The following is a 12,306-nucleotide window of genomic DNA, read 5'->3' on the forward strand; positions in this document are numbered from 1 at the left end:
TCATCTTCTCCATCATCTTCTCCATCTTAACATCCATCATCTTCTCCATCATCTTCTCCATCTTAACATCCATCATCTTCTCCATCATCTTCTCCATCTTAACATCCATCATCTTCTCCATCATCTTCTCCATCTTAACATCCATCATCTTCTCCATCATCTTCTCCATCTTAACATCCATCATCTTTTCCATCTTCACTTCATGTAACTCATCACGGAAACCATCCAACTCTTCAATTATCGCATCGTCAAGCCATTTGAAAAAATGAGAACCATTTCTCTGAAACATAAAACAACACAAACATAAGAAACCAATGTCATTTTCTGAAGAAAAAAAAAATATGTACAAATTACATACCTCTTGCGAGTCACAAGAAAAGAAAATTCTTCCAGGATTTTTGTCTGTTCTCGATGTCTTTCTTGATATAGGTAGTCCGCATTCACACCGAAATTGTAAAATTCCATTGTTCCGTCGAGTTGGTCGAGCATTCGAAAGTGAAGACTCTGTTGCATAACTCATCTTCTATTTTCAACCTGCAACATAAACACGTACTGTATTTTTAGTAAAAAAAATCGAAATCGAAGTCTCTGATGAATCTCTAACACATTTGTAACAATACCCATAAACTTAAATCTGCCAAAACCACCCCACGGTAACCGAAATTTGACAAACCCTAAACCCTAACTCTAAAAATCTCAAGTGAAATTTTACTTTTCAGTAGCATAACAACAATACAGAACCCGAACAAGCCTGAAATCTCTGAAATCAAATATATTTCAAAGCCAACCCACAAACCCTAGAAACTCAAATGGAGTTTCTTACCTGTTACCTTTGCTTCACTTGATAAAAATAACGCATAAACCAAACGAGATAGAACAGATGCGAGATTTACTCGAAATCTGTTGAAAAATCTGGAGAGAAAGCCCCTACAAATGGAAACTCTTACCCTCTCTCTATCGCTCTCGCGTTCTTCTGCTATCACCCAGAATAAATACAATTTTGTGTAAATTATAAGCTTGTTTTATCTGACGTGGCAAGTATATCCTACGTGGATTAGGATCAGCAACTCCGTTTATGCCATGTCACTAGTTCCGTTTCAGCCGTCACAACGTTCACGGCGCGGGAGTTTTTTAGTTAATAAATTGTAAGTACAGGGTTTAATTGGTTATCAGGATAGAGTACAGGGTTTATTTGGTAAGGAAAAAAGTACAGGGTTTTTTCGTTGACATGGGAAAAGTACAGGGTTTTTATGGCGATTTCCCCTATATAAAAAATTAATTAAAATTTTGAGTAAGGAGCATGAACACCATGACCCTCTGCCAGTAGGATTCATCCACAGAAATGAGAAAACAATATACAATAATAATATATAATATAAAATCTTTTTGGTCACTCAATATTAAAATACAATAAATAAATAAATAAAAAAGATTCCGTATTTTTATTATCCTTTATATGCTCCAAGTAGAGACAATGTACTCCAATAATTGAATTCAACGCAGACAAAATCAGCCACAAAACCACCGAAGCATCTCTCTCTTTCACGCAGTGATGGAGACTCCGCCGTCTCTCCGCCGCAGAAACTCCATAGCCGCCACGGTTGCGACCCCTTTTCCGATTGCGTCTTCTTCACCACCGTCAACGCTCGATCTCGAGCTCACCTCTCTGAAATCTTGCTCCTCCTTCGTCGCATACACTTCTCTCCGGGACCTTATCTCTTCTCCGACGGCCTCTATCTACTCTCCGGTGGCCAACGGCGGCGGGCCCGTCGGAGAGATCTCGATCCGAAACCGCCTCGTCAAGCAGGCTGCTTGGTCGTACCTCCAGCCGACGGCGATCGCTTCCTCGCCGGGTCCCTACGGTTCGCAGCTCCTCCAACGCGTGTGGGTCCACTTCTCCGCCGGTCTACGGTTCCTCAGCCGCATGGTCGACTGGATTTTTGGGTCGATTCGGAATCCTCTAGCGGTGAAAGAGCTTTTCCGGTGAAAATCTCCAGCGAATGTTCCGGGGAGAAAAAGGGGTAAATACTGAAGATTGAAGATGCTTGCACACAAAATTGTGTTTGTATCCAAGGAAAAGTGTAACAAGATTGAATGATTTGAAGGAAAGGAAATCAATTTCTGAAATCTTTGATTTCTTTTTTTTAAATCTTTGATTTCTTCATGGGATCTAAATTGTGCAGAAGAAAAGTTTTATCCCTGAAGGTGTTATTGTGGTGTGGTTGACGATGGTTGTCTCTTCCTGATGTTGCTTGAACCATTCTGAAACACCCAACGGAGAAACCAGAATGGGGTTTCAGTTCGGTTTCTCTGTTTTGTCTTTGGTCGGGCATTTATCTGTGATCGAAAAGGATTGATTTTGATTCAGAACCCAAAGGGTGTTCTTCAAAGAAACAAGTTTTTGTGGGCGTGATGAATGGATTTACAAAACCAGATACTGTATCTGTTAATCTGTGATCAGGTTGTGTCAATGGCAATGGAGTACCTGGTTGATGTCGAATTGTTGTTGCAGGGCCTCGAAGATTCGAGGGATAGTTGTTTGGATCCACTGGAAGCTGCATCGACAGGTTCGAACGAGAATGTCTCCGGCTTTGATCCTAAACTCTGCAATGCCTTTGTCGATGTCTAGTTCGTGCCTCGACACATAGGGTTGGAGCAAAGTCTTGTAGACATAACCAGTTCCCTTCAGAACCATGAAAAAAGATTGAATCTTGAATACAGATTAGACCCGAAATCGGTGGAAGTTGAATCAGTTTCTTCGTGTGTTCCTCACCTGAGTCTTTGGGTACCATAGGTAGACGAAGATGGCAACCTTCATTTCCCCATAGAGCGGAATCCTTGAAGAAGATGATGAATCGAAACTCAGAAGTTTTGTCTTGAAATAGAACATAACAAGAACAAGTATGGGATTCCTGATGAAGATTCTGCAACTCACCATGAAACGAATACGTCTCCTATCCTTTCAAGAACTGTCAGAAGACCCACCAAGATCCTGCAGAAATTTTTATCAGAACCCTACTCAAATCAGGGAAGTAATAAACCAGAGTTTGCAGAACTGGGTTTTTGTTTGATCTGCGATACCAGTACTTGCACCAGTATCTAAGCTCATGAATCTCGGGCTCTCTCTTCTCCAGGCTTTTGTAGCATTCAAATGCGGGGTACGCGTAACCCAGAAGCAATCTGAAAAATCCCAGATCGAGAGAAACGGATCGAGAAAAGGATTCGAGAGGGGAAGAAAAAGGGGAAAGACGATCTTACATGAGAATCCTTGTGACAAAATTCCCGAGCATCTCGAATCAAGCCACCACTGAAACACTTCCCGTTTCGTTCAAAGTAATGCTGTAAACGAATAGGATCCGGATCGAATCAAGAACTGGGATCTGGGTTTGGAAAATCGAAAAACGGGTATGGAGTTTACAGAGAAAAAAAGGGGAAAGGGGAAAGGGAAAGCAAAGAGGAGGAGAGGTTTCTTGAGAGAGACGCTTCCTTTCCAAGGGTTTTTATTTTTAAAAAATTAAGACGGAGTCGCCAAGGAACGTTGCGTTTCTTGGGAGTCCACCAAAGGGTTGTGTAACGTTTCATCGTTCAGCTGCATCGTTAAATTTCACAATCATTTAAAAAAATTACCATATTATAATATGATAATAACATTATATAATATAGTCTATATATCTATGATTTGTTTCGACCTTAAGGCGCACACTACCCAATTTCCCTAACCAATCACAATGGACCCAAATTTGTTGGTTACAGCGATAATAAATATTTATAACTTTGCAAATTCATTTCGTGGGGGGGTATCCCTAGAAATCGAAATCTTGATTTTGGGTAAAAAAATGTGGGCGATTGGCAGAGTGGGTTTTAGATTTTATTTTTTGGGATGATCCGGTTTAGTTTGATTTTCCGGTACGATTAAAGTGCATTTGGTTATTTATGGTGCAGAAAGGAGCTGGAGTTTTTCTCTCCGCGATGATTTGATTGTTCCCTTTTTTATTTTTTTTATTTTTTTTCTTTTGTGGACCGCCGTATTTCCCGCTTTGCGACCTATCCATAATACTTTATTTTTATATATAGAAATATATATAAGGTCGCATTTTTCTTTTAATAAAAGGAATTTTGACCATATCATTTGCATTGTATTTTATTTAAAATCAAACAAAATCCCTCTTATTGTGTGAGACAGTCAAGTCAACCAACCCATTGGATCAGATGAAACTGATGCCAAATATATTATATGATCTTCGTATTATTATTATATTTTAATTATATAGTGTCATCCGATCTGGATATTCAGATAGTGTCATCGGCCCCCCAACTAATCTTCAAAAGCTTGGGGAAAAGTACAAACGTACTGCTTACTTCTCGCTACTCTTTTTTTTTTTTTTTACTGTTTCCACCCTAATCTACATATATATGTATGTATATATGTATGTAATAACTAATATATCAACATGGGGTCTAAAATCCATAGATATTTTACATATTTTTCTAGATATTTTATAGTTTAGGGTTTGAATTGAACCTTGGTTTAATTAATACGTCATGCATATAACCAAATAACCTATTTTTATATTTAAAAATATTTCCGAAATTTTATATACCTAAACGACGACGTGTGAGCAGTAAAGCGACGGACATTCTCCACTGCCGAAAATAAGTTCCACGTACAATAATACAAGAGGGTCACGTGATATGAACATTGGGCATCTTGAAAGAAAAAAAACACCCCACTTACTTCTCCTCACTTCTCAACCGTCCGATTTCAGTTGTCTTTCCTGTGAAAAAATCAACGGTCCAGATCTTCTCAACAATTATATATAAATCGCTCGCACAACACACATGTAACACCCAAAACATCAAACACCCTCTCTCTCTCTCTCTCTCTCTCTCTCTCTCTCTCTCTCTCATAACAATGGCGGACAGAAGAAAGAAGAGGCAAATCATGAAGACAAAAGTGTCAGTAGTGAACATACGATGTAGAGGCACCAGTTGCAAGAAACCAAACCTCTTCGATGTCTTCAACCCGATCCCTTTAAAACCCAGAAATGCCCTTCGCCCCCACCTTAATTACAACCACTGCCACTCCTCCTCCTCCGCCACACCGTCCACCGGAACAACTAACACAGAGGATCACTCCTCCTTCTCCACCGCCACGTCATCCCCTCTCTCCTCCTCCTCCTCTACCGTCCGCCGCCTCCGCCGCGCCGTCGGCGATGGAGTCGCGGTGGAGAAAGATTCCGACGACCCTTACTTGGATTTCCGGCAATCGATGCTCCACATGATTCTGGAGAACGAGATATACTCCAAGGACGATCTGAGAGAGCTTCTCAGCCGTTTTCTCCGGTTGAACGCACCGTTTCATCACTCCGTCATCCTCCGTGCCTTCACAGATATCTGGGACGGCGTCTTCAGACCCTCCGCCGCCGCCAAACGCGCCGGTTTATGACACGTGCGTGTCACGTGGCTTGTTTTAGTCGGACTCCGTCTAGTTTTTGTTCCCTAATCGGACGGTAGTAATTAAGTTTGCTTTCCTTGAAGCTATGCGGTTCGTGTTCTTTTTTTTTCCCCCTTCAGATTCCTCCTTCAATGTCACTAAAAAAAATAAAATTATATTATGCTCATTATTATTGTTTAATTAAAAACATTTCTAACTTTTGGAAGAGTTTCGTGAATTTTGTATTCTAAATTAAAAAAAAATAAATACAAGATGAAAATTATATGATTTGATAAAGAATGTGAGTGGATGATTAGGTCACCTATCAAAAGATGATTTGTGAGTCAGTATATTAATTGCCGCACTTGAGATGTACTTATATAATTTGACTTTGGAAAAGCAAAGGAATGATCATACACAATGACAAGAATATTGGAATGACTCCTCTTTAGTTTTTTTACTCACAATATTAATATATATATACATATAAAATTTGAGTAATATATAATCTAATATAATAAAAAAAATACGTATGATTTTGTAATACGAGTAGTAAATCCTTCCCTAACGAACAAATACAAGTGTTCAAGTGGTTGCACTGAAAAGCCGAGGCAGATCAAACAAATGGCCGACACATTGAATCAAACCCACTTTTTTGTAACATAAACAAACACAGTTTGTTCACTATGGTGACTTTGGAGGTCCCATCTATCTAACTCTCAAGCTTAGTTACCAAAAAGCCATATACATATATATATATATATACACATGATCTCTTAAATTTACCCTAATAAAGATATTTTTATGTATTCGCATACTGGAGCTCCAAGTTCACACGATTTATGTACAGATGATGCTTTGTATCTCATGGAGATTACTTGGGATTAAAAAAAAGATTTGGATTGCAGGAACATCCTAAAGAATCATAGCAACGAGTTCCACATATGCCAGAATATATATATATATATATATATATATATATATATATATACATATATACACGTATAATGCATTATTATTTGATACTATAAATTATAAATGGTCTATTCTCTTTTGCATTATACAGGAATGTTTTCCAAGTGAAAACTGAAGAAGAAAAATCCTACTCGAGAAGGTCATTCCTCTCCTATCACAAGTGACAACTAAACACTAAGAATCAGGATTCAACCATATCTCAAACAAACCTACTCAGGGCGAGAATTCTCCTTCTAAATCTATAACACCGACCTTTCAATCGACAAAAAATCCCGAGCTTGCAGATAAATCAGAAATCAAGACGAGAAATCGAGAGGCACCCATTGATCGAAAAGAACATCAAAAGGACAGTTTATGAGCAATGAGGAGGAAAGTGTCAGAAGAATCTTTCAACTCCAGCAAGAACATAGTGAAGAAGAGGATACTGAATTCATTACAAACTACTGTATTGCACAGAGCAATAACGGTTGATGGGGTTTTCCCGAGTTTTTTTTTTGGTATGATGGTTTTCTCGAACGCTAGAAAAAAGTACCTTCCGGGGGTTGGACGAGCTTCCTGTTGTGAGGAGACGCCATTTCCTTCTTCAGCTGTGTTAAGATGTCTTCCATGGTGTACTCTCTTTGCCAATTCGCAAGAATCCCAAACTTTTTCGGTTCAACCTGCATTCATTCATAGGATCGTGTTTCCGTTACATCATATTAAGGATGGAAAAATGAAATTTAGAATATGAAAGTACCACTCCGGTTTCAGGGTTAACGCAAATCATGTTGATGCGTGAGTGAAAGCGAACACTTGGAGGCTTTTCGGGGTAATCTTTGTCGCAGAACAGCTTCAACTGATAAATCCGACTGTCATGAACAGACTAAGATCCAAAACAACAAGAAAAAACATCAAAGATGTGAGCTTTCTAGACAAGAAAACATACCCAATAATGACATATATCACAGATTAAAAATACACTTAGGACCCGTGTTCTAACATTGTGTTAAACAAGTGAGCAAAGCCTTGTGATCCATCTTTCAAGTTATGTTCAACTTCTACACTTGTTCAATGATTAGGTGAACATCTCTAGGTATTAAATGCATAGTAATGAGATGAATGTTGATACAAGAGATTACATTGTGAGGTCCGATAATAGTTCCAGTCCAAGAACGCATGTAGATGTCATCTCCATCGTCCATTCCATAGCTCACGGTTCCATCTCCAATACCTTTCTCCCCACGTTCAAGTTCCTCCAATAACCGGAAATTCCGGGGAACTGCATAAGATGAGCAATTGCACCATCCCCCATTGTACAAACACGATCACAAAACAAGTCCAGCATTACAATTTTTCGGAAAAGTAATGAAAACCGGACCTTCAGTCCACAGTGGCATAAAGAAAATAACCTCCCCACTAATATGCATTTGCTAATTAATACAAAAATTGCATAACAGATTCACTTCAATAGAATGCTTAACTCGCTCCTACACGAGATTACTTTCGACATATGAGCAAATCCATTGAGTTTGCATGAAGTTTTCAATCACTATACACAGGAATCGGCATTAGATTAGATCCCACCACTTGCCCTGGACCACCCAAAGCAAGAAAACGAAAGAGGAATTCAACATCAAAACAGGGATCTCAAAGTTACGAATTGCATTCATAATATCAGAGTTCGTAAATAACCATCCATGAAATCGATTCGGATGTTTTCCAGCAGCCATACAAGAACACAATCTAGGCTCAAACGGTGAATTCCAACGAATGACACATGAGATTAGTGTAATGGGATCATGACTATCAAACAAATCTCGAAGTAACCAAGCGAAATCAAGAATCACTTCATCGAAATCGACCCAGAGAACATCACTATCTACAAGTTAGAGCCCATCATCTTGAATGAATAAACCGACATGATAGATAACCTCTCGATTCTCCAGGATTCGCTATTAGCCACGATTCTGCCAAAACTCGGACCTTAAACAGCAAGAAGGAACCAAACAAGGTGCGAATTACACAAGAATCGTCTTCTAAGTATCAGACAACGGTTCCGACAAGGTAGGGAGACCCATCACTTGAACACACAAGTCCACGAGAACGATCAATTCGGGAAATCCAGAAAACCGCAGAAACCCTAAAACCCAGGAGCCAGATTCTGGAGAACTCAACGACAATCACAACCCCAGAAAATCTAATGGATCAAGCAGATTAGAGAGATGAGAGGAACGCGGAATTACCCACAACACCAGATCCTCCTGATCCAAGCGTCATCTCCGATCCGAGAGCAGGATGATCGATTTCGAGAGAAATCAGGGTCAAACGACGAAGGTGGAAAAATGGCGAGACAATAAACGAAAGGGGGGAAACGGGAAGGCGTTCTCGAGGGATGAACAACTCGCTGCAAAGTGAATAATTTTATATTCGCAATAATAAGTAATAAATAAATAAAGTAATATCAAATCCCGTGTGCGCCAATAAAAAGTAAATTTATAGAACCAACTTTTTTCAAATTAAATAAAAATCAAATAATAAGTATAATTGTTATGAATTTCTGTATTGAAAATGTAGAAATATATGACATAGCGAATCGACCACACGTGACGCACTCATGCAAGTGGACTGCCCCCACTCCCCCCTTAATTTTCTTTTTTGGGGGGTTTAGGTGGGGTATGCTTACAATGTAAAACTTTTCAATTGAAAATTATCACAATTTCTAATTCTTAATTTGATTATATTTTTTTAGACCTTTCTAATGATTTAGTTTATAATTTCTTGGCCTGTAAAATTAGCATTTTCAAACTCGTATTTTTTATTTTGAAATTCGAAATTATCATCTAGTCATATTGCTTCACTATCCATAAAAAAAATCCAAAAATTCGGAAATCTGCCAATTATTCGGTTGAAAAGGGTGAGGCGAAAAAAGACGAATAGACGAGGAGACGAGAAGAGATTTACAAATTTAATCTTAACCATTCGATTTTTATACCGCATATTCGGTTTGATTACGGTTTGGATCACATCGGTTCAATTATTTGGTTATAAACGTCATCCCTAGTTCAACATCCAAATCTAAGTGTGAATTCGCAGATCGAGTTCTCGCGTATTTGTAAATACTGATTCTTGTTTCCAATCCCAATTAGAACGAGAAATTAGTTTAAATCGTTGGTTTGGTTTAATTTGGTATAATCGTGTTAGTTTGATTTAGTAATTAGGGAATTGTATAAAAATTTACATTCTTCATAATCTCACTTGATGGACATTTAAATGGAACTAAGAAGTAAGGAAATCCTTACCCAAGTTAATAGTTATCCACAAATCTAAACTGAATTTGGATCTTGTCAAGGAGAGTAGATATGGTTAAGGAAATTACAAAAGATATATACACGTGGATATATATATATATATATATATATATATATATATATATGCGACAAGTCAAATACTTATATAATTAAGGAATCTAGACAGGATATATAGTCGTTGAAGTGTGAGTCTCTCTCCCATGTACGGATCTAACATCAATTAAAAGGCTTTCCACAACGTAAAATCGTGTAATTGATTTCGGGCAAACTTTGTTGTACTCCAAAAGACACGTTTTACACGACGTAGTTTTATTTTCTGTCGGTATAATATTAGTCGGATATTTAATATTTATTAGAGATATGTACAATATAGATATGTAAAAAATTCAATCTTGGGCATGGTAACCATGTCATTGGCCACCATTGTCAGTGAAAAAACTAATAAAATGATCTAAAACCCGGTAAAAGCAAACGAATTCCGCTAATAAGCTCGTGACGTATATTCTCTTTCATCAATATTTGACACACATTTATATATATATATATATATACAAAGCCTTTCTAATCGCATATTTGTTCCACCTTTTTTCAATGGATCTTATGATTTTGGTCCTCAAATGTCTTAGTGTGCATCTTTGGTGGGGCTCCCATGCAAGGGCATGCATGCATATATCTCTACGTATCAAGAAAAACATTCCACATCGTATCCCCTCCCTCTCTCTCTCTCTCTCCCCTAATCTTTATATATTTCTATGTATTTGATTACATCGACATATATATATATATATATATATATAGGACCGTCTCAAAAAATTTTGGAGTCCTAGAAATTTTCTAAATTTTAGATAAAAAATATTAGTTTATATATTAAAATAATAATAATATTAAAATAAAATAATAAAAAAATCAACTACAGTAATACACGATAACAAAAGTTGTTACCCATCATTACTAATAATTAATTTTAGTTATTATATAGGGGAAATCGCCATAAAAACCCTGTACTTTTCCCATGTCAACGAAAAAACCCTGTACTTTTTTCCTTACCAAATAAACCCTGTACTCTATCCTGATAACCAATTAAACCCTGTACTTACAATTTATTAACTAAAAAACTCCCGCGCCGTGAACGTTGTGACGGCTGAAACGGAACTAGTGACATGGCATAAACGGAGTTGCTGATCCTAATCCACGTAGGATATACTTGCCACGTCAGATAAAACAAGCTTATAATTTACACAAAATTGTATTTATTCTGGGTGATAGCAGAAGAACGCGAGAGCGATAGAGAGAGGGTAAGAGTTTCCATTTGTAGGGGCTTTCTCTCCAGATTTTTCAACAGATTTCGAGTAAATCTCGCATCTGTTCTATCTCGTTTGGTTTATGCGTTATTTTTATCAAGTGAAGCAAAGGTAACAGGTAAGAAACTCCATTTGAGTTTCTAGGGTTTGTGGGTTGGCTTTGAAATATATTTGATTTCAGAGATTTCAGGCTTGTTCGGGTTCTGTATTGTTGTTATGCTACTGAAAAGTAAAATTTCACTTGAGATTTTTAGAGTTAGGGTTTAGGGTTTGTCAAATTTCGGTTACCGTGGGGTGGTTTTGGCAGATTTAAGTTTATGGGTATTGTTACAAATGTGTTAGAGATTCATCAGAGACTTCGATTTCGATTTTTTTTACTAAAAATACAGTACGTGTTTATGTTGCAGGTTGAAAATAGAAGATGAGTTATGCAACAGAGTCTTCACTTTCGAATGCTCGACCAACTCGACGGAACAATGGAATTTTACAATTTCGGTGTGAATGCGGACTACCTATATCAAGAAAGACATCGAGAACAGACAAAAATCCTGGAAGAATTTTCTTTTCTTGTGACTCGCAAGAGGTATGTAATTTGTACATATTTTTTTTTTTCAGAAAATGACATTGGTTTCTTATGTTTGTGTTGTTTTATGTTTCAGAGAAATGGTTCTCATTTTTTCAAATGGCTTGACGATGCGATAATTGAAGAGTTGGATGGTTTCCGTGATGAGTTACATGAAGTGAAGATGGAAAAGATGATGGATGTTAAGATGGAGAAGATGATGGAGAAGATGATGGATGTTAAGATGGAGAAGATGATGGAGAAGATGATGGATGTTAAGATGGAGAAGATGATGGAGAAGATGATGGATGTTAAGATGGAGAAGATGATGGAGAAGATGAATGTTAGGATGGACAAGATGAATCAGAATATGGAAAAGATGAATGTTAAGATGGTTGAATACAACAATGTTGTAGTTATATTTGGTGTAGTTGTAATCGGTGTAGCTATGTTTTTTGGGTATTACTATGGATTATCCTATGTTTAGAAATGTAGAAATGGTAAACGAATATTGGTGTAGTTAATGAATAATGAATGTTATGTTATTGACCCTAATTATAGTTATCAGACTATGAATGTTATGTTTTTGACCATTACACAAAGAAGATTATATTATGATATTAACATAACATGTTTGTACAGGATGAAAAAAAACCCGGCATAACATTACATCCCAAAAAAAATTGGCATCCTGGATACATAGTTCGACAATAGAATAGCCAACATCTTGGATACATTGAGTTCTAT

At 37.4% G+C, this 12,306-nt stretch overlaps 4 protein-coding genes across 5 annotated transcripts; 2 read left to right on the plus strand and 2 right to left on the minus strand.

The window, feature by feature from the left end:
• Positions 1-148: 148 nt before the first annotated feature.
• LOC104816610 (HVA22-like protein h) lies at positions 149-3,699 on the minus strand. 2 transcript variants are annotated; one of them, XM_010545519.2, is made up of 7 exons: positions 3,259-3,699; positions 3,082-3,180; positions 2,936-2,992; positions 2,774-2,837; positions 2,486-2,683; positions 359-534; positions 149-280 (listed from the first exon to the last, which is right to left on the minus strand). In XM_010545519.2, the coding sequence occupies exons 1-6, from the start codon at positions 3,288-3,290 to the stop codon at positions 517-519; spliced, it is 468 nt and encodes a 155-aa protein (XP_010543821.1). In that variant the 5' UTR covers positions 3,291-3,699; the 3' UTR covers positions 149-280; positions 359-516. The 2 variants fall into 2 exon arrangements, with proteins under 2 accessions (XP_010543821.1, XP_010543820.1); XM_010545518.2 differs by lacking the exons at positions 149-280; positions 359-534 and adding an exon at positions 2,148-2,337 and having other exon boundaries at positions 3,259-3,680.
• LOC104816611 lies at positions 1,429-2,437 on the plus strand. Its single transcript, XM_010545520.1, has one exon. The coding sequence runs from the start codon at positions 1,553-1,555 to the stop codon at positions 1,985-1,987; it is 435 nt and encodes a 144-aa protein (XP_010543822.1). The 5' UTR covers positions 1,429-1,552; the 3' UTR covers positions 1,988-2,437.
• A 974-nt stretch (positions 3,700-4,673) lies between the features above and the next one.
• On the plus strand, positions 4,674-5,795 carry LOC104816612 (transcription repressor OFP6-like). The gene has a single exon (XM_010545521.2). It carries the CDS (start codon positions 4,913-4,915, stop codon positions 5,444-5,446), a length of 534 nt encoding a protein of 177 aa, XP_010543823.1. The 5' UTR covers positions 4,674-4,912; the 3' UTR covers positions 5,447-5,795.
• A 910-nt stretch (positions 5,796-6,705) lies between these two features.
• Positions 6,706-8,796, minus strand: LOC104816614 (ubiquitin-conjugating enzyme E2 variant 1D-like). The gene is made up of 4 exons (XM_010545522.2): positions 8,632-8,796; positions 7,528-7,667; positions 7,146-7,271; positions 6,706-7,068 (listed from the first exon to the last, which is right to left on the minus strand). The coding sequence occupies exons 1-4, from the start codon at positions 8,663-8,665 to the stop codon at positions 6,928-6,930; spliced, it is 441 nt and encodes a 146-aa protein (XP_010543824.1). The 5' UTR covers positions 8,666-8,796; the 3' UTR covers positions 6,706-6,927.
• Between the last annotated feature and the right edge of the window lie 3,510 nt (positions 8,797-12,306).

This window comes from Tarenaya hassleriana, unplaced genomic scaffold (genome assembly GCF_000463585.1).
Source record: "Tarenaya hassleriana unplaced genomic scaffold, ASM46358v1 Cleome25, whole genome shotgun sequence".
Lineage (NCBI taxonomy): Eukaryota > Viridiplantae > Streptophyta > Magnoliopsida > Brassicales > Cleomaceae > Tarenaya > Tarenaya hassleriana.